Here is a 26,672-nt window from a genome sequence, read left to right on the forward strand (position 1 = left end):
GGCCACGGCGTCTGGACACCTCATGGTGCTGCTCTAGATTCCAAGTCAGGCCAGTAAGATGAGCTCCAGCTCCCACCTGTCTTGGGCATGAAGATAGGCCCGGCCTTTTCTGGCCTGTCTCCCCGCAGCCCAGGCTGAGGACCTCTGAAGACCCATGGAAGGAATGTACCCTGCTGGGGGCTCCTAGAACACAGGCCAGGCTTCAAGAGGAAGCTTCAGCTCAGAGCAGGATCGAGAGGGTCCAGGGGTCCAGGGTCATAGAAGAGAGGCCTCTAATGACCCACAACATGCCAGCCTGTGGAGAAGTGGGGCCCATGTGTCAGCGGAGAGTGAGCAGGCTTTGACAGTCCACTCCCATTACCACTCAACCTGGGGTGGAGGTAGGACAGAGGACAGAATGAGGGGAAAGGGGACTGAGTTCCCTGCAAGATGAAAGGGACAAGACCCAGTCCAGCGGTCTGATCAGAGCCTTGTTCAGACAGTTTGTGAGGGAAAATGGACCTTCCTTGGGGGAAGAAGGGGACACAACCCTGCTCTGAGGGCGGGTAAGGAGACATAGAACTTCCATGGGTGTTTGAGGGGACAGAGCTCTACTCTGAGGGTACAGGAGGGGACAATGAACCTCCTGAGGGGGTCTCAGGGGACACAGTTCTGCTCCGAGGGTACCTGAGGGGACAAAGCTTGCCCTGTGTAGTCTGAGACACAATCCTTTCCTGAGGGCACATGATGGGACATGGACCTTCTGTGGGGGTCTGAGGAGACACAGCTCTGCTCCAAGGGCGCATGAGGGGACATGCACCTTCCATCATAATCTGAGGGGACTCAGCTTTGCTCCGAAGGTGCGTGAGGGGACAAGAACTGCCCTGTATGGTCTGAGAAGAAACCATCCTTCCCTGAGGGCACGTGAGGGGACATGGACCCTCCGTGGGGCTCTCAGGGGACACAGCTCTGTTCCAAGGGCATGTAAGGGGACATTAAACTACCTAAGGGGATCAGAGGGGACGCAGCTTCACTCCGAGGGCGTGTGAGGGGTCTCTGGACCTCCTGCGGGGGTCTGTGGGGACACAGCTCTGCTCCAAGGGTGTGTGAGGGGACACTGGGCCTCCTGAGTGGGTCTGAGGGGACACAGCTCTGCTCCAAGGGCACGTGAGGGGACCACGAACAACCTGAGTGGGTCTGAGGGGACACAGCTCTGCTCTGAGGGTGTGTTAGCAGACATTGAACTTCCTGAGGGGGTCGTAAGGGACACAGCTCTGCTCCAGGGTGCGTGAGGGGACATTGGACCTCCTGAGTGAGTCTGAGGGTACACAGCTCTGCTTCGAGAGTGCGTGAGGGGACATTGAACATCCTGAGGTGGTGTGAGGGGACATAGCTCTACTCTGACGGCGTGTGAGGGGACATTGAACCGCCCGAGGGGGTCTGAGGGGACACACTCTGCTCCGAGGGCTTTAGAGGGGACACTGAACTTTCTGAGGGGGTCTGAGAGAACACAGCTCTGCTCCGAGGGTGCGTGAGGGGACACTGGACCTCCTGAGTGGGTCTGAGGGGACACAGCTCTGCTCCAAGGGCATGCAAGGGGATATTGAACCACCTGAGGTGATCAGAGGGGACACAGCTTTGCTCTGAGGGCATGTGAGGGGATTCTGGACCCCCTGCGGGGGTCTAAGGTGAAACAGCTCTGCCCTGCGGGCATGTGAGGAGACATTGGACTTCGTGCTTGGGTCTGAGGGGACACACCTCTGCTCCGAGGGCGCATGAGGACAGGACCTGCCCTGTGTGGTCTGAGGAGACACAATCCTTCCCTGAGGGCACATGAAGGGACATCGACCTTCCCTGGGGGTCTGAGGGGACATAGCTCTGCTCCGAGGGCACCTGAGGGGACATTGAATCTCCTGAGGGGGTCTCAGGGGACACAGTTCTGCTGCAAGGGTGAGTGAGGGGACATAGACTTTCCGTGTGGTCTGAGGGGACACAGCTCTGCTCCGAGGGTGCGTGAGGGGACATTGGCCCTCCTGAGGGACATGTGGGGACAAAACTCTACTCCGAGGGTGGGTGATGGGACATGGACCTTCCGTGTGGGTCTGAGGGGACACAGCTCTGCTCCGAGAGTATGTGAAGGGACATTGGACCTCCTGAGCAGTCTGTGGAGACACAGATCTACTCCGAGGGCAGGTGAGGGGAAACGGACCCTCCGTGGGGGTCTGAGGGAACACTGCTCTGCCCCAAGGGCATGTGAGGGGGCACTGGACCTCCTTAGGGAGTCTGAAGGGACACAGCTCTGCTCCGAGGGCAGGTGAGGGGAATTTGGACTTCCTGAGGGGGTCTGAGGAGACACTTTCTGCTCCGAGGGCATGACAGGTGACATTGGACCTCCTGAAGAGGTCTGAGTGGAAACAGCTCGGTTCTGAGGGCACGTGAGGGGACATGGACCGTCCTTGCGGGTCTGCGGGGACACAGCTCTGTTCCAATGGCGCGTGAGGGGACAATGGAGAACTGAGGGGATCTGAGGGTACACAGCTCTGCTCCAAGGGCATGTGAGGGCATAAGACCTGCCCTGTGTGGTCTGAGGAGACAGAAGCCTTCCCTGAGGGCACGCGAGGGGACATGGACCCTCTGTGGGGGTCTCAGGGGACACAGCTCTGCTTCAAGGGCATGTAAGGGGACATTGAACCACCTGAGGGGATTAGAGGGGACACAGCTCTGCTCTGAGGGCATGTGAGGGGACGTTGAATCTCCTGAGTGGGTCTGAGGGGACAAGCTCTGCTCTGTTTGTGCGTGAGGGGACATGAACCTCCCGATGGGGCCTGAGGGGACAGCTGTGCCAGAGGGCAAGTGAGGGGACATGGACCTTTTGAGGGGGTCTGAGGAGACACAGCTCTGCTCCAAGGGCATGTGAGGAGAGAAGGCCTGCCCTGTGTGGCCTGGAGACACAATCCTTCCCTGAGGGCACCTGAAGGGACATCGACCTTCCGTGAGGGTCTGAGGGGACATAGCTCTGCTCTGAGGGCATATGAGGGGACATTTGAGCTCCTAAGGGGGTCTCAGGGGACACAGCTCTGCTCCAAGGGTGAGTGAGGGGACATGGACCTTTCATGTGGTCTGAGGGGACACAGCTCTATTCCGAGGGTGCAAGAGAGGACAAGACTTGCCTTGTGTGGTCTGAGGAGACACAATCCTTCCCTGATGGCACGTGAGGGACATGGACCTCCACGGGGAGTCTGAGGGGACTCAGCTCTGCTCCAACGGTGCGTGAGGGGCAAGACCTGCCCTGTGTGGTGTGGAGACACCATCCTTCCCTGAGGGCACATGAAGGGACAAGGAGCCGTTGGGGTGGGAAACACTGTGGGGACACAGCCCTACACTGAGGGTGCTTGTGCGCATGGACTTCCTGAGGGCTCTGAGGGGAAAAAGCAGCGCTCTGAGAGTGCTTGATGGGGCACAGACCTTCTGTGGGGGTCAGCAGGGACACAGCTCTGCTCTGAGGGCACATGAAGTGACGTGACCCTGCCCCAGGGGGTCTGAATGATAGTTTTGCTCCTAGGGGGTGTGAGGGGTCATGGACCTGCCGGGGGGGGGGCGGGGGCGGTGGTCTGAGGGGGTGCAGTCCTGCTCTGAGGGTACTAGAGGGGACGTGGACCATCCATCCATCAGGGGTCCTAACAGGGTCCTGGCTCTGCCTTCATTTTTAGAAGTGAGGTCTGGCTGTGGGGACCCGGTCAGAGGGTGCTGGGTCAGTGGCTCTCATTGAGCACTGGGACACACAGGCTGGACTGTGTTCAGCTATAACCCTGTTGTCTCCTCAGCCAGCCCCAGAATGATCCCAGCCCGAGGCTCCCACGGCCAGCTGAAACAAGCCTTGCCTGGGGCAGAGGAGCCTCCTCTTGGGCAGCGTAGGGGACTCTAGAGCCAGACAGGGGTCTGGGCCCTGGCTGGCTTCCCGTGTTTGCTGTGTGATCCAGGGCAAGCTGCCTTCCCTCTCTGAGCCTCAGCTTCACCTCTGAGGTCAGGCTCCTGTCTAGGTCTCTTGGCCTGTGTGGTCTCAGTACCCCGACCTGCTCCCTGGTGGGCCCCCAGGCTAGCTCTTGGCTGCCTGGACAAGGACTTTACCTTTCCCTTGGGCAGACCTGGGGCCCTCAGCACTGAAGGCCAGGGCGTCCCCAGGTGAGAGGCTCCCTCCTTCTTCGGCATCCCCGTCATGCAGGCAGTGGGGCCAAGAGGGTGGGTGTGGATCCTGGGCATCTCCTTCCCATCCAAAGGCTGGGGGTCAGGAAAGGGGCCAGGGTCTGGGAGGCAGAAAATTGTATCCCAGGCCTAAAACCATCCCTTCAGGCCTCAGCCTTCCATCTGTGCGTGAAAGGAGGGAAGGTGGGGCCCTTCGTGTGCCTGAATTAATTATGCCCCTGCCACCTGCAGCATCTGTTTTAGGGGGGTAGAGAGGAGAGTTTCAACGCCCCCAAAGGCTTCCTGACTGGAAGGCCTGATGGTTCTCAGTCCCAGTTCACAGACTGCAGGGTGGGGACACGGCCAGCGGTTCTGGCAGGGGACTCTGTTGATGGACAGCCCCATGGGGCTCCTGTTGGCTTTGCTTCCCAATGGCGAGGAGGAGGGGACGAGGCCAGGCTGGGAGGACGGGGTTCTGGGCATGGGACGCCGGGCTTGTGACCACTGCAAGCTCCCTTCTCAGAGCTTCAGTACCTGTGGCTCCAGACTCCAGGCCCTGGTGCACGAGGCCCTCCACCTGCTCCCCTCCACTCCCCACGCGGTGCTCTCCAGTCAGCCCTCCTTGGGGGCCTCTGCCCCAGCACCCTTTTCCTGCTGCAGCACGTATGAGTCAGGGGACGGCCTTGGTGTGAACCACGTCCTGGCCCTGCCCAGAGGCGAAACTGTCAGGCTACCTGCCCCCAACAAGCGCACCCCAACCAGTGAGATAGAGAGGTGTGCTGTGTGTCTGTTGTTATGTGTATGTGTTTGTATATATGCTTATTTGCATTTGCGTGTGTTTGTTTGTATATGTGCCTAGTTATATGTATCTGCTGTGTCTATTCGTACTGTCAGTTTGTAGTTCTATTTGTATCCTGTGTCTGTGTGTTGGTAATGTGCTCATGTTTGTAGTATGTATCTGTGTGTCCATTTGCATGTGTGTCTTTTGGTGTGTCTGTGTGCGTGACTGTACTGTGTGTGTACCAATATGTCTGTTTGTATTTATTGGTATGTCTGTGTATATGTGTGTGTCTATTTGTGTGTGTGTGTCTGTGTGGACCCGTGGTCTGAGAACGCCGCCTGTGGGTGGAATTTGGCCCAGAGACATGTTTGGTTTGGCCCTCATAGTATTTTCAACATCTTGAGCCAACATTTAAAAATCAGGATATTTCACATAAAAATTCAGCTTTTCAGTTTCTTTTAAAAATTCAGAAGCCCTGGCAGCCTCGGGCCTGCGTTCCCATGAGGCCACTCTCCTCCAGAGCTGCTCAGAGGCTGCCTCGTCCTCCCACCCTCCACAGCCTCACCACTTTTCTCGCCCAGCAGCACCTTGAGGATGACTGAGTTTGTGATCCCAGAGTGTGTGGTCATGACTGAGTGTAAGCCTCGTTGCCAGGGAGTGTGTGCACGAGTGTATGGGACGAGTTCACGTGTGTGTGTGTAGGGGGGAGGGTGTGTGTGCGCATAAATCCATTTTGCAATGGGGGGGCGTGTACACGTGAATGCGTGTGTGCATATGAGGTCAATCTGTGTCAGTGGGCTGAGCGCATGTGTGAATGTGTGCGTGTGTGCATTAGGCAAATGTGAGTGTGTGGGGGACATGTGAGTGCCTGCATGTGTGTAGGGCATCTGTGCGTGCGGAGGCTTAGGTATGTGAATGCATGCGTTTGCAGGTGTGTGCGCGTGGGGTTTGTGTGGACATATTTGTGGCCATGTGGAGTGTGTGAGCCACTGCGGTCTGAGCATGCTCTGCACAGGAGCTTCTTTCGGCCTTTGAGGGGGAATCGGATTCCGGGCTTCTGGCTGGGCCACCTTGTGGGATTTATTTCTGTCTCAGTGCCGACCAGAGCCCTGAGTAATGGGAACATTTTAAGAAAACCAGTAAATACATAGAGAAAGGGCAGGCTGGCCGGGAAATAGGCTGGACACCCCTGCCCAGCCCACAGCTGCCAGAGGCCCTGAGTCCAGGCCTAAGGCAGGGAGGGAAGCAGCCCTAGAACCCAGCATGCTCAACCACTGTGCTCTATGGATACCCACTTCTGCCCATCCAGTGGGTGAGTCCCCTACACCACCTGGATGGCCCCTGGATCTAGGCATCTTTGCAGCTTGGCTCTGAGCAACAGATGCTCAGGACAGGCCCAGGGGGTGCCATGTCAGACCTGGCCCAGGGGCTAAGGGGACCTGACCCTCCAGGTGGGGCCCCTTTCCCAGCCAGGCTACAGTGGGTCCACATCCCTGAGTATTCGGTCCACACACGTCTCACACATACGTAGACCTTCCCTCGGGAGGGATGAGGCTGCCTGTGACCTGGCAGGGTTGGTGCTCCCCACAGGGTTGGGAGGGTACGCAATACACTCCACTTGGAGCCCACACACCCGAAAGTGCCTGGTGCCTGGAACCTGCGGAAGGCTGGTGTCGGTGGGGCGGAGTGGAGGGTTCTGTTGCTCCCCAGGACATGGCCACCACTGTTCTGGGTTTCAGGCTGACTGAGCCCCACTCCCGGGATCACCTCTGATATCAGCCCCTTAAATGACACAGGCCCCACGGGAAAGGATGGGGTGCTTCCTCTGGTGGGGTGAGGTTCCTTACAGAAGATCCACTTCAGCAGCGGGAAAAGCAGGCTATGCTGACCCACACTCCCCCTGCAGGGGCCCTGGGTCGGTGTCTTCTGCTGCCCCCCAGTGGCCGTGTGTGGGCAACAGGGGAAATAAAGGCTACACGGAGATTCTTATCCATAAAGGTCTGCTGGCTGAATAGAATTGCTGGGCTCTTGGCCCTAGATCCCCACCACTCACTACCCCGCACTGTGATGCCCAGTGAGATGGTTTGGGGAAAGCCAAGTCTTTTAGACTGGTCTGAGGAAAGGAACGTGGCTCCTAGCACAGATCCCGAGACCACTTGGAAGGTCAGCTCCTGGAGAGCAGGGCAACGTCAGGTTTACAGCTGCATCCTTAGCCCCTGGAACAGTGTCCAGCACAAGGTGGATACTCAGGAAACAGGATGAATTAATGCCTGAATCCCCAGCTCCTGTAAGGGTGCTGCAGCAGGCCCCAGATGCAGCTCAGAGCCCCATGGAGAGGTCACCTGAAGGTGAGCAGGAGTCTCGCACACTGAAGGCCAGGGGTGGGGAAGAGCAGCATGAAACCCCAACAGGGGACTTGGCCTGGACGATGCCTTGGGCTTGAGGATGCACAGGTAGAGTCCAGGGGACTTGATTTGCCCAAACTGGTCACCTTCACACAATTCACCTGCAGCCCACTGGGCTAGACAGAATCTTCCCGTGTAACTTTAGGGGCTGTGCCTCTCTGTGACCCTGCGTCTGCGATTCCTCACCGTGTTACAGGCCCTATACCAGCCCGGATGTCCACCTGGCCTCTAGGGTCCTGTCCCTGCAATCCCAGGTATGACTTCCTCCCAGCCCTCGTGCTGCCTTCCCTCTTACCCAGAGGCATCAAGCGTGAGTCTCTGGGCCAGCAGGCCCTGTACTCCTGTCCTCTGCTTGGCAAAGGGGTATCCATGCTGTTGCCGAACATTTCAAACCTGACACCTCTCCTGAGATGACCCAGAGGCCAGATGTCCTTGAGGATTTCCAGCAGGAAGAGGGGCCTGGAGTGTTGGGAGGTCAGGGCTGTCCTGGAGGAGTGCCTGGTGAGCCAGGTAGCAGTGGGCACACCGGGGCTCCATCCACAGAGCTGGGCACTGCCACTTGGCCCATTTCTTCAGCCCTATGACAAAGGGGCTGCTGGGGCCTGAGAGTCTGTTGCTGGGGCCTGTCCCTCCAATCAAGAGTACTGTATTATTCTAGGTAGGAGTCCTTTATCAGATATGGGGTTTGCAAGTATTTTCTTAGTCAGTAGATTTTCTCTTCATCCTTTTAACAGGGTCTTTGTTGGAGCAAAAGCTTTTCATTTTGGTTGTCAAATTTGCCCTTTTTTTTCTTTATGAATTGTGCTTTCTCATGTCCAAGAACGCTCTTCACCAAGCTCTAGGTCCTGAAGGTTTTCTCCTATAATCCACTTTAATTTTTGTATAAGGTCTGAAGTGTAGGTTGGGGTTCCTTTTTGGGACCTTTGGATGGATATCCAATCACTCCAGCACAATTTACTGAAGACTGTCCTTCCTCCATTGAGCTCATTTTGCACCTTTGCCAAAAATTAGTGAGCCATACCTATGTGGGGCTACTTCTGAGTTCTCTGCATTCTTCCATTGATCTATGTGCCTACTTTTCCACCAATACCACCATCTTGATTACTGTAGCTGTATAATAAGTCTTGAAATGGGTTGATTGACTCTTCCTGCTTTATTCTTCTAGTTAAAAATTGTTTAAGCTGTTCTTGTAACCTTCCTGATACATTTTAGAATAATCTTGTCTATATATAAAAATCTTACTGAGATTTTGATATGAATTGCATTAAACCTGTGTATCAATTCTCCAGTAAAACCACCTGAGCTTGGAGATGTCTTTTTCAGGGGTTTAAAAATTATGAATTCAATATCCTTAATAGTTACAGAGCTATGCAAATTATCTTTTTCATTTGGGGTGAGTTATGGCAGTTTGCACTTTTCAAGGAATTGGTCCATTTCATCAACTTGTCAAAATGTGGGTATTTACAGTACCCCTTTATTGTCCTTTTGATGTCCATGGGGTCTATGGTGATAGCGTTATTTCATTCCTAATATGCCTAATGTGTGTCTCCTCTTTCCTTTTTTTCTCTTTTAATTTATTTTTGGCTGCATTGGGTCTTCGTTGCTGCGCATGGGCTTTCTCTAGTTGTGGTGAGCGGGGGCTACTCTTCATTGCGGTGCACGGGCTTCTCATTGCGGTGGCTTCTCTTGTTGTGGAGCACGGGCTCTAGGCGTGTGGGCTTCAGTAGTTGTGGCACGTGGGCTCAGTAGTTGTGGCTCGTGGGCGCTAGAGCATGGGCTCAGTAGTTGTGGCGCACAGGCTTAGTTGCTCCATAGCATGTGGGATCTTCCTGGACCAGGGATTGAACCCATGTCCCCTGCATTGGCAGGAGGATTCTTAACCACTGCACCACCAGGGAAGTCCCTGTCTCCTCTTTCTTCGTCAGTCTTTATTTCTTGTTAGTCAATTACTGATTTCTGCAATGTTCACCACTTTCTTTGCTCACCACTTCTTCCTGCATCCTGTGGCAGGCACTGCTGGCTGCCTTCCCGGTACTCTTTCTACCCTTCTTCCTTTCTCATGGAACCTCAATTTCAATCATGGTGGCAATGTGCCCAGCTTAAAATACCCTTACTCCCCACATGTCTGCAGTTAGGGTTGGATCTGACACAGTAATGGCTGATAAGATGTGAAGGAAAGCATGGGGGACAGGGCTTGAAGTCATGGTTTCTTCAGCTGGCTTGCCCTTTGCCCTTCCCCCTCCTGCCTGTAGCTCAAACCTGGGAGGTGGTTGGGGGGGGGGGTGAAGGCCTCCAAGAGAGTTAAGGACAGCAGCTGAGGACACAGAAGGGACTCACGTCCTTCGTGGTCTCAAGGAGTCACTGTACCACCTTAGACATAACACAAGAAAAAACCCCTCCTCACTTAAAATCCTGTAGGTGAGCATCTGCCAAATGTCATCCTGATTCCCATATCCTTCTCCCTGCCCCCTCCCTCCTCCTCCTGCTACGGAGCATCCTCTAGTAGTTCTTTCAGCAAAGATCAGTGCAGAGTAAACACTTAGTGTCATAAGCCTGAAAATGTCTATCTTGCCCTTATTATTTATTATTGAGCAGACTGACATTTATGTTTCCTCAGCACTTAGGAAAAATTTGTCTTCTACTATCTACCATTGACTGATGAAAAGTGGAACTCATTCATTAGTAGGCAAACTTTCCGTTGTTGTTGTTTTTTTTCCCCTCCTGTAGCTTGTTGGATTTTCCTCTTTCCCCTCAATGTTCTAATCTTGACCATTGTAGTGAAACTGCAGATGTAGCCATTAAAAAAATTCTACTTCATACTCATCGAGTAATTTAGGTTGTGGATTCTGGAAATTTCTTTTAAAATTGTGTGAAATACAGTATATACAACCAAAAAAAAATGGAGAAAATGAATGGATAAAGAATAAAATGAATTCCCACCCCTTAAGCCAAGAAAAAGAACATTATCAACACCTCAGAGGGCCCCTTCCCAGAGCTAACCACAAGCCTGATGATGAGGATCATTGCCTTTGCTCTTCTGTGCCGACTTTACCACCCATGTGTGTATCCTTAGAGAGTGTATTGTTCGACTCTGCCTGTGTTGGAACATCACACAAATGTCTCATACTTCTTTTCTTCTGTGACCTGCTTCTTTTAAAAAAAAAAAAAAATTATTTATTTTTGGCTGCGTTGGGTCTTCGTTGCTGCGTGCGGGCTTTCTCTAGTTGTGGCGAGCGGGGTCTACTCTTCGTTGTGGTGTGTGGGCATCTCACTGCGGTAGCTTCTCTTGTTGTGGAGCGTGGGCTCTAGAGCGCAGGCTCGGTAGTTGTGGCACACGGGCTTAGTTGCTCCGTGGCATGTGGTATCTTCTGGGACCAGGGCTCGAACCCGTGTCCCATGCATTGGCAGGTGGATTCTTAACCACTGCACCACCAGGGAAGTCTGACTTGCTTCTTCTGAGATGTAGCCACAATCTTACACGGGACTATAGCTCATTTCCTTGCTATAGAGTATTCCACTGTCAAAACAATAACTCATTGTGTTTTACTGTGTGTATGTGTGCTATTATGAACATTGCTTCTATTAGGGTTCCTGTCCCTGTCTCCCGGTATTCTTGTGCAACAGTGCTCTAGGACACTAATAGTGGAATTGCTGGTCACTGGCTGTGCACCAGTTCAACTTTTGCAAAAGTGGTCTTACCAACCAGCATTCCCACATGTGGCAGGTGGGAGGCCCGCTGCTCCACAGCACACCAGGGTAGCTAGTAACCCTTCTGTCTGAAAGTCTCCCTTGTCTGGCATCACCCCAGCTAGCTGAGCTTCCTTCTGTTGATTTTGAGCATGACAGAGCTTTTCTAATCCCTTTCAATCTGTTTGAAAGACTGGGTTTAGGTTTCTTTTTTTAAATGACATCAGACAAGAGTTTTTTTTAAAAAAAGCGAACAGGTACATTAATAGTAATTAATGACATATTTGGATTTATCTGTCCCACCTTTTTCTCTCTTTGCCTTCTTTTGGATAATTTATTTTTCTCAGTCCATTTTTTTCTTCTTAATTTCTTTGGAAGAGGTACTAGGGACTTCCCTGGCGGTCCAGAGGTTAGTACTCTGCGCTCCCAATGCAGGGGGGGAGGGGTTTGATCCCTGGTCAGGGAACTAAGATTCCACATGCTGCATGGTGAAGCAAAAAAAAAAAAAGAAAAAAAAAAGAAAAAAAGAAGGGGTACATTCTATCACTCTATTTCTATTTTTAGCGTTATCCTAGAAATGTCAGCCTGTCTGTATACCAGAGTCTTTGCTCTCTTCCTGAGTGAGCTTGGTAGATGGCTGTAATTCCAATCACCGATCACCTCAGGACTTACTATTATTGTTGTTATGTACCCTAGCCCTTGTTTTACTTTTACTTCACAACACATATTTGTTTTATAAGGTTAACGTCTACTTAAATTTACACTTTCTTTCTCTTCATTCCTTCTTACGATCTCAGATTTTCCATCTGGGATTCAGTCTGAAGACATTCATTCAAAAAAAGACATTCAGTTTTTTTTTTTTTTTTAAGGAGAATGCTTATTTCTTTTTTAAAAAAACAGCTTTATTGAGATATAATATATACCTCATACAATTCACCCATTTAAAGGTACAATCCAATGGCTTTTAGCATATTCACAGACTTGTACAACCATCACCATAATCCACTTTAGAATATTTTCATTACCTCAAGATAGATTTTTTTAAAAAAGTCTGCTGGTGACAAAACCTCTGATCTTGTTTGTCTAAAAATATTTTGTACTTGTAACATATTTTCTCTGGGTATAGAATTTCAAGTTGACAATTACCTTTTGTCCAGTTAACACTGATGCCAGATGGTACCATTCCAGTTAACACCGGCTGTGTTTGAGACATTTGCTGTGGGCTTGCTCTTTGAAAGAAAATATAATCTCTAATTTTAAGATTGTTTCTTGGTCTTTTCGTTCTGACAATTTATTACAATGTGTTCACGTATGTACTGGTTTTTAAACACGTCCGCAAATTCTCAGACTCCACCTCGAGGTGGAACCTAATTCTTCTCCCTTTCTTCTCCCTTTGAGCGTGGGCTGGACGCAGTGACTTGCTTCTAACAAACAGACTGTGGCAGAATATCACTTCCAAGACCTGGTCATAAAAGACCCTAAAGCTTCCTCCTGCTTCCTCTCTGGGATCACTCATTCTGGGGAAAGCCAGCCTCTACCACATGTGAACACTCATGCAAGCCTTATGGAGAGGTGCACACGGCAAGAACTGTGGGTACGTAATGCTTCTCTATGCATTCCTGTGAGCGCTGGGAGTGGAAACGGTCCTAAAGCAGATCCTCCAGCCCCAGTCGAGCCTTGCGTTGCCTGCTGCCCTGGAGGACATCTTGACGGCTACTTCAAAGAGACCCCAAACTAGAACTACTCAGCTAAGCCACTCCTGAATTCCTGATCCACAGAAACTGTCAGAAAATAATGATTTGTTGTTTTAAGCCACAGAGATTTGGGGTAATTTGTATGCAGCAATTTATAATTAATACAAAGTGTGAAAAAACTTGAGGCAAACTTGCTTATTGAGCTGTAATGAACATACAAAAAGTGCAGAAAACGTATATGTACAGCTCAATGAATATTTGTAAAGTGAACATACCTAATGAGTCACCACCCATAACAAGAGACAGAACATTTGACTGCAGATGTCTTTTGGTTGCCCAGCTTGAGAACTGCTGACCTTGAACCTGTGGACTGGTGATTTTGAAAAGTTCAGTCATGTAAAAAAAAAAAAGACCTTTGCCCCATTTTTGCCTTTTTTTCCCCCTGGAACTCCAACCACAAGTTGGATCTTCTCACTCTATCCTTCATATCTCTTAGCCTCTTGTTTACACTACTGATCTGTTTATCGCGCTGGCTGCATTCTGGATAACCTCTTCAGATCTAGCTTCCTATTCACAAATTGTCTCTTTGGCTCTAATTCACAGATACAAGGTTTTAAATTGCTATAATAATTTTTACTTCTAGAGCATCACTTTGGTTCTTCTGCAAATCTATTCTGGTTTTCAAGCTTCTCTTTTAGTTCTTAAATCATTTTTAAACATTGAAATTATCTGACTGATAATTCTAATGTCTGAAGTCTTTGCAACTCTCATGCTACCATGTTCTTTCTGATGTCCTTTGCTCTGAGTGCTTTGTTGCCTAGTATATCTCGTGAACTTTTCTGTAAGCTATTCCTCTTTCTTGGAACTTTATTGGTGGGGATTCTTTGAGGACTCAGATGAATAAAGATTCATTCAGGTCGGATCTGCATTTCCTTCTATCAAGTGTCTGAGACCACCACATTCTGGGACCACTGTAAATCTTGACCTGAGGTTTCCCGTGTGCAAACCCACATGAGGGAGGGCTGCCTCAGTTCTCAAGGGAGACTTTATTCTACTCCAGTAATTGGCAGGGTTCAAGCTCCCCTTGGGATGTCAAGAGTACAGACTGATTATTAGTTTACAGAGGGTGCTGCCCTTTGGGGCCCCACCAGGCACTGAGGGCCTCCAAAACCAAGGCTCGATTTCACCTGGCTTGTCATATACCTCCAGGGCAAAGGTCAGGCTTCAGCATTCTGCCACTTCTCTTACCTTTTGGCCTGAGTATTCCATACTTTCTTGCCAGATCATTGATGCATTTAAAAAGCATTTGTCAATATTTATTTACCTAGTATTTTTAGCTGTTTTCCAAGGGAAGATCACTTCAGGCAACCATCCTACCGAGATGCCAGAAACAGAAGTGATTGCTACTCCTTCTTCAAGTACCTTTTTTCTCCAGTTTTCTTTTCCCAAACGAATTCCTATCAGCTAAAGGACAGCTACCAGTACGTCAGGGCTCTCAACCTATCCCCTCTCTCTCCTTCTCTCTCTCTGCCACCTTTTGGATCTTCAACTTTACTTCCAATTTATTAATCCCTTCTTTGACTATAAGTAATCATTTAGCTCCTCCAGTGAGTTTCTTACTTTAGTAAACATTCTTGGGCTTCCCTGATGGCTCAGCAGTTAAGAATCCACCTGCCAATGCAGGGAACACAGGTTCAAGCCCTGGTCCGGGAAGATGCCACAAGTCGCGGAGCAACTAAGCCCGTGCGCCACAACTACTGTGTCTGCGCTATAGAGCCAGCAAGCCACAACTACTGAGCCCACGTGGCACAACTACTGAAGCCCACGCACTCTAGGCCCTGTGCTTCGCAACACGAGAAGCCACCGCAATAAGAAGCACGTGCACCACAACGAAGAGTAGCCCCCGCTCTCCGCAACGAGAGAAAGCCCGCACGCAGCAACGAAGACCCAACGCAGCCAAAAATAAATAAATAAATAAATTTTAAAAAATAAATAAATAAACATTCTTTATTTCCAAGATTTCTAATCAGTTGTTTCTTATACCAAATCCCTGTTCTTGAGTTGTGTGAGATCAGAAAGTCCCTCTTTGATCTCACTGGTGATAAAACAAATGCTCATTTTAAAGCCTGTTAGGATATTATCGTTTTACTTTCTTCAAGTAGAAATTCTCCCACTTGTTGGGCTGCTGGCCATTCTTTATGGCACTGGATTTTCTCATGCATTTTATAATTTTTGAGTGTCCCTCATGGGTGATAGTTTTTGCTTTTCTCTCTCCCTGCAGGGCCGTTGTTCTATAGGGCACACAGGGCTGCAAATGCAGAAGCAAACCTTTCATTAACTCTCTGGGCTCTCATACAGTGGGGATATCCTTACTCTGGTGCTGAGTGGGAGCCTAGTTGCCAGTCACAGGTGTCTGAGTCCTACACTGCCACAGACAAACATCCTGCTTCCAACTGCAATCCCAGGAGGTGGGGGCATCTTTTCACCCTTTATTCCTAGGAAGGGAAGCCCAGCTCTAGACCCTGGCTATGCAGAGAGAGCCTGGCTCCAGTCCTGACACCTGTGGGGCATGTCTGATCCCTGTCCATTGTGGGAATCAGTCCTGGCCTTGTCTCACTGCTCACCACAGCAGTCAGCCACCTACCACTTCAGCCCTTACTCATAGCTGCCAGTTTCTGCTCCCTTCCCAAGAACTATCTTCTTAGAGGAGTTGCATAATTTTAAGTTAAACCATTTACTTTATTGTATGAGTGACAGTCCGTGTGCACACACTCCCTCCACCTCTACCGCCCGAGTCCTCAGCTCCGTCTACCAGAGCTGGGCCATTGTGTTCCTAGAAGCTGGCACAGAGGGAGGAACACACTGGGATGACTCAGGGCAGGGGCGGGAGGCTCAAGGGGAAACCATGAAGGAAACTTAAGAGTGTGATCATCCTGGAGGAGATGAAACTCTAAATGGTCACAGGTACCTGGAGTCAGACTTGTGGCCAGCCGGTCATTCTGGAGAGTCAGCTCCACAGAGGAGGCTCATGGTCCTGAAGCCAGGACCTTGGGGACCCAGGGTCCAAGACCACCCCCGAAACCCAGGCTACAATACCCCAGTCTTTAGCAGAATGGGCCACCCTCCCCCATACGGGTGCCCTGTGCCAGGGAAGCCAGCGTCTAGCTCTGGCAGGTGAAGTGGGGAGATGGGCTGCTGGGGCTGTGGGTGGAATGTGAACGAGCAGTGCCAGGGGCCCCGAATCTGTAGTGGCCCAGAGTCGAGGCTTTGCCAAGGCACAGCTCACCCCCTTCATGGGCCCAGTCGCTTCCTTCTCACTGCGAGGGCGTCCACAGAGGACCAGAGTGGGAGCCTCTCCAAGGTATCCCACAAACTACTGTAAGGCCTATCTCTGTCACCCAAGGATTTTGAGATGATCACCGCTGACCAAGGACTGGACCAGAAACCTGGACCCAGAAGGTCAGGCCTGGGCCTTCTCCACCCCTCCAGCCTCAACATGTTCAGCCCAACACAGGGCTTACTCATATTAAACATCACCTCTGCAGCTGCCCCGTCTTGGGGCCCAAACCCAGAGTATCCCAAATATTCAGGAGGTTTCTGCCATACACAGGGGTCTGCTTGTTTCTATTTCCAGACATTAAAAAAATTCAAAATAACATATATATGTAGAGATACAGCAAGCCCACAGAGTTGTTGCTGGCTCTGCCCCAACTCAGCACGCTGGGGACCACTCAGGAGACAAGGAGCCGACCTCACAGCATGGGGAGGGGTGGGGTTCAGACTGCTAGGCAGGGAGTCACTGTTCTGAGGCCAAACTGGAGGTGATGGCAAGCCCAGCCCTGACCCTTGCCCAAGACCATCCTCCTATAGAAAGGCCTGAAAGGCGGGCGGCGAGGGGATAGGGCGTGCCTCAGTCGGAGTCACCAGCCTCTTGTTCGGTGGTGGTGGCCGCCACTGCAGAGGCCAGGTTGTCCTCCTGGCCCTTCAGCCTCTCACCTGGAAGGGTGGCAGACAGGAGGAGTGGAGAGGGGCCGTGTGTTTGCGCCACCACCCAGAGGGCAGGGAACGCTGCCTTACCAGGCCCCGCACTTACGGATCAGCTCGGCGATGGCCCTCTGGGTCCGCTTTTCTAGCTTCTCCAGCTTCTTGGCTACATCTCTCTTGAGGTCCCTGGAGCAGGGAGGTGGGAGGTGGGAGGAGGTCGGAGGCTGAAGGCTGGCCTGGTGTGGCCTTGGGGCCTTCCCCTCCCACAGCCCCTCCGGCATCAGGAATCACACTCAGGTACCTGAGGTCAGGATGCTCCTCCCCTCTCTCTTTCTGTGTCCTCCAAAACCCAGCACCAGCCAACCTTGCCAGTCCCAGTGAGGCAGGGACTAGCACCACAGACCCACCCAACACAGGGGACCGAGTCAAGGTGTACAAGGCAGATGGTTCTTAGGGTCCTCTCTTTGTCTGTTCCCCTTGGTCTCCATCAGGGAGTGACTTGCCCTGGCCCGCTGGGGGTCCTGCTCCTCCTTCGACCACACGTTCACCCTCACCACCAGGAGCTTCCAGAAGTGCACACACAGCCTATTCCCCCTGGATCTGGGTTTCCAAGGACACGCGCCCCATGCTTTTGTTTCATCATATCAGAACACCTTCAGCTAGTGCCGTACTTGACACAGAATTGCAAGTGAGAGGGAAATGGCTGGTACCTCTGGACCAAGGTAAAGCGAACACACAGCCCTCTCTCGCCCTCTTTCTCTGCCCAGTCGAAGGGGCACCATGAAGGATGAGCATCCCCATTTCAATGCAGAGGAAGCTGAGGCCAAAGGTAAACAGGCTAGCTGGTGGCAGCACTGGCACAGAAACCTTCATCTGCCCTTCCCACCGTCTGGCCTCTACCCTATGGCTCCCTGAGGGCAACGGTCAGCCTTGTTCAAATGGAGCTCTCTGAGGTGGGGCGGGCCCTCATCCTTTCAGAAGGGACGTTTGGAGGGGACTGCTGAGCCCCCTCTGCCCGAGCCCCTCCCCACCCTTAGGTGTCATTCCCCGTCATGTCCCTCTCATTCTCCACTCACGTCCTTCTCGGCACTTACTTCAGACATTAATAATCTGAACATAATAATTCAGGCAGTATGTCTACACTGCCTGCCTCCCGTTGCGAGGCTGGGAAAGGCCCAGCCGGAGCCCATGCCTAGCACCAAGAGTGTCCCAGTCAGTCTGCACTGGTCCTACATGGGCAACACTCACCAATCAGGCTTCCGGGGTGCGAGGTTGGCCAGGTCCTGAGGAGGGAGGAGACACAAGTCAGGGCTGGAAGGGCTTAGCCCCAAGGGAAGTAGAAGACAGGGGACAGAGGTAGGAAAAGGGGAGAAAAGGGAGGAGGAAGGAGGGGGCTGAGGGGAAACAGGGAGGTAGAAAGGGAATAAAGAAGTGACGAGAAGGAAGGATGTGTGAAGAGAGCAGGTGGGAAGGAGAAAAGGACCCACAGAAGGAGCAAGGGAGGATGGGGACACCCCCAGGCACTCACCACTTCCTCAATGATGGGCTCTGGCTTGGCGGCCTCCAGCTGCTCCTTCACCTTCTCTTCCACTAGAGGGCGCAAGACAACAACGGAGGCAGGTCGGAAAGGAGCCACCACTCTCCCAGATAGGCAAACTGCAGCCGCAGGTCCCTGGGAGAGTCTGGGCTTTCTTGCCCCGCCTCTCCCCTTGGCCCCTAACTACCTAGAGGTGAAGATCCTGCAAAGGCAGCTCTGGAGGAAGGGCTTGGGTTTCTCAGGACGAAGGCAATCCGGGGATGAAGGAGGGCCAGCAGGCGGCAGCCAGCTAGAGTAGATGGAGCCAAGACCTCTAGCCAGGAAGCATGGGTGCTTCTCTTAGTCCCAGGATCCCCAGCTGGGAAATGAGACAGTTGCCTGGATATATCCAAAGTATGGTTTTGGGAAGGGCCTTGAGGACTGGCTTTTCCCATACCCTCCTGGGGCTCCTGGGCTCTGAGGACGTGCCCTGGGAATGGCCAGGGCACAGGTGGCATTTCTTCCCATCCCACTCTTAGATCTGTGCTCCCAAGACCAGCGGGGCAGCCACCTTGAGGAGTCCTGCCCACGTGTACCTCCCGGCTCCACCCAGCTGCCAACAGCACAACGGGCCTCTGGGTGGCCTGACCAGGAGGGCCCTGACCCTGTGGGGACAGATGTCAAGAACAACAGATTTGGGCTCCATGGGCTTCCTCTAACCCCCCTCACCATTGTCCCGGGTCTCCTCATGGCCCTTCTGCCCTGCCTCACCTCCCTCCAGCCACAAGTGCTGACCCTGAGACATGGGACCAGCTCCCCGTCCCTGTCCTCTGTCCTGCCTTACTCTCCCCACCATGACACTGCCTCACCACGGCAAGGCCCAAACCATGAAGCAGATCACCTGGGAAGTGTGTGCATCTCAGGGCCGAAGGAGATGGGGAGGCAGACTGGAGTGTGGCTGAATGTGCAACACTTTACTCTTTTATAAGATAAATGTATCTATTAGTTTATTACTCATATAATTAAAAATTGATAAAAACAAAGAATAAAAAACACGGCCAGGGCCAGGGATCTGCATGATAGGAAGCACCCCAGCATCTCCAGCGTGGATGGCTCTGGACAGGCTGCAGCTGGCCAGATGCTCCGGCTGCTGTGCAGCTCCCCACACCGTGGTGTGACTGGGCAGCCTCCGGGCCAGGCCCTTCATCCCACCAGTGAGAACACCTCTGCCCATCCTTTGTGCTCTGGCACTGCCACGCCCCAAGCTGGGCGGGTGTCTGCCTGCCCACTACTCTCCAAGCACCTGGATGGTCAGCCCGTCTTCAGCGTCTCTCACTCTGACCCTCCAAGGGCCCGCAGCACCCATCACCCTGCCCCTGCTGTCCAAGGGCCCCAGGGCCACTTCCACTTCTCAGCCCGGAGAGGTCCTCTGAGGGGATGTGGCCACTTCCCTCACAGGCCCCTGGAAAGCCTCCAAGGCAGGGCGTGAGCAGGGCAGAGCAGGCACAACAGGCCGCTTCAGCGCCCAGACTGCTTCTAGTTGTGCATCTGCCACGAGATGGTGACGGAGGGTCCTGGAGGCCCAACTTCCAGCCCCGGCACTGTCAGTTATTCTCCAAGAGATGGTGACACCTGCCAAGGTGGAGGCAACCAACAGTGCCATGGAACAGAGGTGGAGATGCAGCCCACCCACCTGCGATTGGCTTGGCCTGGGGCACCCTCCTCTTCTTCAGGTCCTCATCCTCTGGGACATAGTTCCGCAGCCTGAGTTCCCTAAAGGGCAGAGAGAACAAGCAGAGAGAAAGTAAGGTATAACACACTCTCATTCCCCTTATACAGGTTGCAGGTTGGCATGTGATGAAGCCATAGGAGCTGGCTACTTCCTGGACTTTCCTCTGGTCTCTCTGGAGATGACCTGGTGAAGGGGGACAGCACAGGAACAGAAGCTTCACTGTGATAGGCTCCCTTCTCCGAGCCTCAGCCTCCTCACCTTCCAGTTAGCAGCCGGGCCGGGTGCTCTCCCAAAGCCCCACCTGCACTGTAGGTTCTCATCAAGAGCTGGGGTCAGGGGTGTACAGAGAGCATTCACTGGATGTCTTCTCCAGCATTATCTCCATTTGACAGTTACGGGAACTGGGGGTCAAAGAGACTGCACCATTTTTATAGGGTCATACAGCAGTGGTCGCAGCATCTGAGACAAGGCAAGCTGTGACTCCAAGCCAGGGCCAGAGCTACTCCTAAAAGAGGAAGCCAGTGGTCACCCACTGGTTCCCCAAGCCCCACCTGCTCCTCAGAGCCTTCGTTCCCTGGAGCCTCAGCTACTGGTGGCAAGGGTCTGGTGTGCTGGCCAGCAAGGGCTGAGGGAACAGGCATGACAGTGTGCAAGGCTGGGAAAGCCACAATGCACCTGGACAGCCATGAGAAGTTCACATACCTCGCCCCTGTAAGGGGTTTTTTAAATCTACCAGAGCAGATCCCACGACCTCCTCCACGAAGGGGTAGCGGCCACAAGGAGCCAGAATGGCACACTAGGATTGACCAGCGACCGTGGTGGTGTTTTCCTCTTATTGCAGTCTCCTCGGGCAGGGCTGGCTGTACCAAGTGCTCACTGGAGGCCTCCCTGGCTCAGCAGCTCATCAAACCCCGACTCCCACACACAGCAGCCTGCCCGCAGGATGGGCCCTTGGCTAACTCCACAGGGTAGCAAAGAGAGAGTTCCTGGGGGCTGCTGCTTAATAAAGGCAAGACAGAGACACTAGGACAGACCATCTAGGCCCTGCGGGAGGCAGAAGTGGCCTCCCCAACCGGTTAGCCAGATGGGACTGGGATGTGGGTCCTCTTTCTTCCCCACTACCTCTTCTGAGCCCTCTCAGGGCTGCTGGCGCCTCAGAAATCCTGGGAACATTTTCTCAACAGGAGGCCTCCTGTGGTCTGTCATCTATGGAACCCTCTGTCTGTGCCAGGGAAATGTGTGGCTGATTTCTCCAGCCCCTGGGCAAGCAAGCTTTTCCAGAAGGGAGGCAGGAGGTGTCTGTGGCTACACAGTTAGCAAGTGACAGTGGTCTCAACTTGGGGTTTTTCTGACACCAAATCAGTCCCCTGTTCACCAGCTTCACCTGCCCCCCTGCCCTCTGCCAGGGCCCCCAGGGCCTGCAGTCCTGGGGCTTGGCTAAACCTGTGTGCCTGGGAGTAGTACCAGCATGGCCTGTGTGGAGGAAGCCTGCTGCCTACTCCCAGGGTCTACCTCCTCTAAGGAGCAGGGACACCATCCCCTAATGCCTGGAGGTAAATGCCAGGTCACTAAGGCACTGGGAGAGAAAGTGGGGCATGATCGGTACACTGACTTTCGTTTGTAACAGGGTGGGGAGAAAAGTGGAAGAGAAACTGGGTGTGGGAAGAAAACTGTGGGGATTCGTGAGAATAAAAAAAAAACTGTCACTCTCAGAAACTGGCTCCAGGGTCTTGTAAGAGATCAGAGAGAGGAGAGTCTGGTGGCAGCTGCACCCAGAGCTCATAGCAGTAACCACAAGCACCCACACCTCCAGCACCCCCTGCTGCCCTGCTTCAGAAGACTAGCCGGAATGAGGGAGGACACAGCAGGAGACACAGAGAGGCCAGAAGCAACAGGAAAGAGCAGCAGCATCTGGTGGGCTGGCTGCACAGCAACCACCCCCAGCACCCCCGGTAGCCCCGCCGGCCACTGTCCCCTGTTCTGCCCTAGAGCTGAGCACTGCTCAAGCACTCAAGAACACCTGGGTCCCAGTCACTGTGGAAGTGCCCCATGCTGGGCTCCGATTTTCACATCTGTAAACAAGAAGGCTATGCTGGGTGTGTCGAGCTCTGTCAAGCTAGGTTCAAGTCCTTCCCTGGTTCAGTCTGTTGAGAGATAATGAAGAGACTGACCCTCACTAATGTCCAGTTAACTGCTCCTCCCACCCCACCCCTATTTACCACCAAATGGCAAAAGTTTCTGGAGAGGTCATGGGGCACTGGGTTCTGCTCTGGGGCCTGGCCTTTCTAACAAAGGAACAAGGTTTAATTCCCTCCTTCTGCAAGCTTAAAAAAATCTGTGTGGAAAAAAAAAAAAATCTGTGTGTTGGTGAATTACCACGGCAACAAGGACCTGAGGGGCTGCAATCACAGAAAGAAGGGAAGTGCAACAAGGTGAGCCTGGCTTTGGGCATTTCTTTCCCCTTAAAGCACTTGTCTTTTTACAAGCAGAAGCTGAAAAGCCGAGAGACCAAGCAGAGCTTCCTGCAATCTCATGAGGCTGAAGAGACAAAAATTTGTGTTCAGTGAGAGGAAGCCTCTTCATCAGTCCTGAAAGGGTAGGTCAGGGTATCCATGTCTGCCAAAAGCTGGAATAAACTCCTTCTGGGGGAAAATAAACTATTCAAAATCCCAAATCATCTCTGGAACTTTTCATATGCAATATCCAGAATTCAATCAAAGCCAAGAGAAAAAAATAAAGATAACAGAAATGCACTCACAGGAGACCTAGATACTGGAATATAGTATCAGAAATGAAATGTGCATTAATTGAAATTATTAAAAGTTCAGGAAGGTATACCGCAAGATTGAGAATTTTAGCAGAGGGCTTCCCTGGTGGCGCAGTGGTTGAGAGTCCGCAACGGGAGAGGCCACAACAGTGAGAGGCCCGCGTACAGCAAAAAAAAAAAAAAAAAAAAAAAAAAAAAAAAAAAAAATTTTAGCAGAGATCTGAATTTCGGAAACTGTAAAAATCAATCAAATGGAAATTCTACAAGTGAAAATAGAATCAAAATTAATAAATCAATAAATGGGTTCAACAGCAGTGTGGATACTGCTAAAGAAAGGATTAGTGAACTGTAAGATAAGCCAGAAAATATCCAGGCTGAGGGACAGAAGTAAAAAAGTTGAAAAATATAGAAAATAACTTAAGAAACATATGGAACATGGTGGAAAGATCTAACATACATGTAATTAGAGTCCGCAAACCAATATTTAAAGAGATAATGGTGAAAAATTTACAGAATTAATTAAAAACATCAAGCCATAGATTAAAGAAACTCTATGAACTCCAAAGAAAAGCATAACTAGGCAAATCACTGTCAAACTACTTAACACCAAAGACAAATTCTTAAATTGGACAAAGACACCTAAACTTCAAAGGAGAAACTGAAAATGACAGCTGATTTTTCAACAGAAGCCATGAAAATCGTAAGACAATGGAGAGATACATGGGAAGGGCCAAAAGTAAATAAAATGCCACACCAGAATTATAAAGCTAGGTTAAACAGCCTTCAAAGAAAGACTTTTCCAGATAAAGAAAAATTGGGAAGATTAGTCATCAGAGGATCTGTTCTTTAAGAAATACTAAAGGGAATGCTTTAGACTGAAGGAAAATGATCTCATATGGAAGCATGGAACTCAGGAAGGAATGAAATGCATTCCTTGAGAAGCATGAAAGAGTAAATACGTGGGTAAATTTAAATGAATATTGACTGTATAAACAGTAATAATGACTTGTGGGATTTCAAATATAGCAACAACAGTACAGAAGACAGGAAGAGAGGCAAATGGCCTTAAAGTGTTCTGAGGTTGTGGCACTGTATGGGAAATGGTAAAATGTGACTTGTTATTAGACTTTGATAAGTTAAGTATGTATGTTGTATCGCTGTGGAAACCTCTATAAGGGAAAGGAGTATATTATTAGCAAGATAACAGGAAGGACATGGAAAGATTAAAAACAAAAAATCCAAAAGAAGACCGGACTTGAGACACAACAGGAAAGCCAAGAAACGAACGGTAAGACAAGAGGGTCACGAGGTGGGCCCAGGCTGCCATCCTGGGGGCTTCCCCCTGCAGTGACTGGAACTGTCACAGCTCTTGGAGACTGGGTGGGATGTGACTGCACTCATCAGGCAGCACTGGCATCTGGAATTCACCCTTCTGGAGGCCACTAGAGCCAAACGCTGGTTCTGCTATCCCCATTTTAGAATGAGGAAGCTGCTCGGGTGAGAGGGTACAAGAGCCTTGGCCTTCCAACAGTGTGACCTGGGTTCAAATCCAGCTTTGAAGCTTTTGAGACAGGATGGAAAGTGTCATGCTTTCATTGGCTTCCATATGGAAATCAAAGGTATCATTTCTCATGAGGCTGTGGGTGACACAGAATGTGGACATCAACACTGCACAGAGTGGTGTCCTGCAGAGCAAAGGTCAAATTGCCCAGGAGTGTTACCTTCCCACTCCACACTACTGCCCCAGAAGCCCCTTCCTAAACCCTGAGAGCTCTCTAACTGCTATGAGGGGAATATGGCAGACTGTCCCAAAATGGGACGGTCAACCCTCCAAAGCCCAGAGAGTAACCCTTGAGTGCAGGTGGGAATGAGCAGCCCAGCAGCCCATGGCTGGGCCATGCCCTACCAAGCCTTCTCAAAATACTGCGCAAGCAGATCGAAAGTGGTCCTCGTGTGGCCCACAGGGTGGCAGGGACGCGCCTGTTTCTGCACATTGCACATCAAGTGGCAGGGCTGGCCAGGACATACCCCAGCAGTTGAGGCCCAGCCAAAGAACAGCCTACTACCTGCCTCTCCAGCATGTCTGATCTCCATGAACTTGGCATTGTTACTGGTAAGTCCAGGAGCCTGGCTTCTTATCTTACTGCTTATATCTACAGCCCTTTCTGCTCAGCACTAGGTGTGAAATGGACCTGGACTGAAATCTTCTGGATAAGGAAAGAAGACAGATTCCAAATGCACGGGCTCTTCCTACGCCAGGCAATGCCCAGACACTGAGGAAATGTGAGCCGATCCCCAGCTCTCCAGGAGCCAAAGGCAGATGGTGGAGAGAGCCAGGCCAGAGAAGAACCAGGAGCCTTTCAGACTCCCCCGGTCTAAGGCTGCAAAACAGGGGAGTCCTGTGCTACGGTGCTCTGGAGGACACAGACATTAAGAGCCCCCTCCTGGAGCCAACCCTCTCCTAGCGGGGAGAGTGCATCATGCAAACCCTGCTTATGTGCCCTTTGGCCCATATGAACAATAGAACGCCACATGACCAAAGGGACAAGGAAGATGCTTTTTATGAACTTCTGTGTAATGAATGTCAAGATGTACTGTCAAATTGACATGAGCGAGGTGAGGAACAGTAGTATGGCAGTATAGTGTGCTATCACGTGTGTAACAACAAGCATGTGTATGTGGGGGGTTGGGGGGATATATATCAGCATATTTGAATATCTGTGCACAGTCCACCTCTGAAAGGAGCCAAGCAGCTGGCCCTCAAGGTGGTCTTGCAACTAGGAGGTTGGGAGTGAAGGAAGATTTTTTTCCCCTGTGTGTCTTTTAACACCTTTTGCATTATGAATCATGAATCCTTTACATACTCAAAAAATAAAATAAAATATATATAAAATACATAAAGATACACCCAGACATTACATGGATCATTATATAACCACTGAAAATAATGTCTGCAAAGGATTGTTCTGAACATATAACAGAAATTTAACAGACAGAAAACAACAACCAAACGTTGACAATGAGGGACTTCCCTGGTGGCGCAGTGGTTAAGAATCCACTTGACAGTGCAGGGGACAGGGGTTTGAGTCCTGGTCTGGGAAGATCCCACATGCCATGGAGCAACTAAGCCCGTGTGCCACAACTACTGAGCCTGCGCTCTAGAGCCCATGAGCCACAACTACTGAGCCCATGTGCCACAACTACTGAAGCCCACAGGCCTAGAGCCCGTGCTCCGCAATGAAGAGAAGCCACCGCGATGAGAAGCCCGCACACCATAACGAGGAGTAGCCCCGGCTCGCCGCAACTAGAGAAAGCCCGCGCGCAGCAACAAAGACCCAATGCAGTCAAAACTAAAATTAATTAATTAATTAATTTAAAAGTTGACAATGATTATCTAACAGTGATTTTTCACTTGGTTATTTTGAATGTGCCAAGAGCTAGTTCAGACAGGCCCCTGCCCAGCTGAAGCTGCCATCGCATCTGAGCCACATGGTCTGCACCTACTCCCACCCAAGACTCCACAGAGCCCAGCCCAGCTTCTCTAAATTTACAGGCTGAGGGGCTTCCCTGGTGGCACAGTGGTTGGGAATCCGCCTGCCAATGCAGGGGACACGGGTTCAAGCCCTGGTCCCGGAAGATCCCACATGCTGTGGAGCAACTAAGCCCGTGCACCACAACTACTGAGCCTGCGCTCTAGAGCCCACAGGCCACAACTACTGAGCCCGTGCGCCTAGAGCCTGTGCTCTGCAACAAGAGAAGCCACCACAATCAGAAGCCCGTGTACCGCAACTAAGAGTAGCCCCCGCTCACCACAATCAGAGAAAAGCCCATACGCCGCAACGAAGACCCAATGCAGCCAAAAACAATAAATAAATTAAATTAAATAAATTTTTAAGTAAATAAATAAATAAATTTACAGGCTGAGCTTTGCCCCCAATCCACCTG

General features: G+C 51.4%; 1 protein-coding gene across 2 annotated transcripts in view; it reads right to left on the bottom strand.

Annotated features, from left to right (window-relative positions):
* Window positions 1-16,369: 16,369 nt before the first annotated feature.
* CCDC12 (coiled-coil domain containing 12) overlaps window positions 16,370-26,672 on the bottom strand; it is a 46,893-nt gene continuing 36,590 nt past the window's right edge. The window contains exons 3-8 of one of the 2 annotated variants that reach the window (XM_079933796.1): window positions 19,922-20,001; window positions 18,437-18,607; window positions 18,241-18,302; window positions 17,961-17,995; window positions 16,822-16,898; window positions 16,370-16,724 (exon numbers count right to left, since the gene is read on the bottom strand). In XM_079933796.1, coding sequence (XP_079789922.1) covers window positions 16,639-16,724; window positions 16,822-16,898; window positions 17,961-17,995; window positions 18,241-18,302; window positions 18,437-18,607; window positions 19,922-20,001 — 511 coding nt within the window. In that variant the 3' untranslated portion in view covers window positions 16,370-16,638. The remainder of the gene's footprint in view (window positions 16,725-16,821; window positions 16,899-17,960; window positions 17,996-18,240; window positions 18,303-18,436; window positions 18,608-19,921; window positions 20,002-26,672) is intronic. The other variant, XM_079933797.1, reaches the window with a different exon arrangement.

Source organism: Stenella coeruleoalba (assembly GCF_951394435.1).
Source record: "Stenella coeruleoalba genome assembly, chromosome: 10".
Taxonomy (NCBI): Eukaryota; Metazoa; Chordata; class Mammalia; order Artiodactyla; family Delphinidae; genus Stenella; species Stenella coeruleoalba.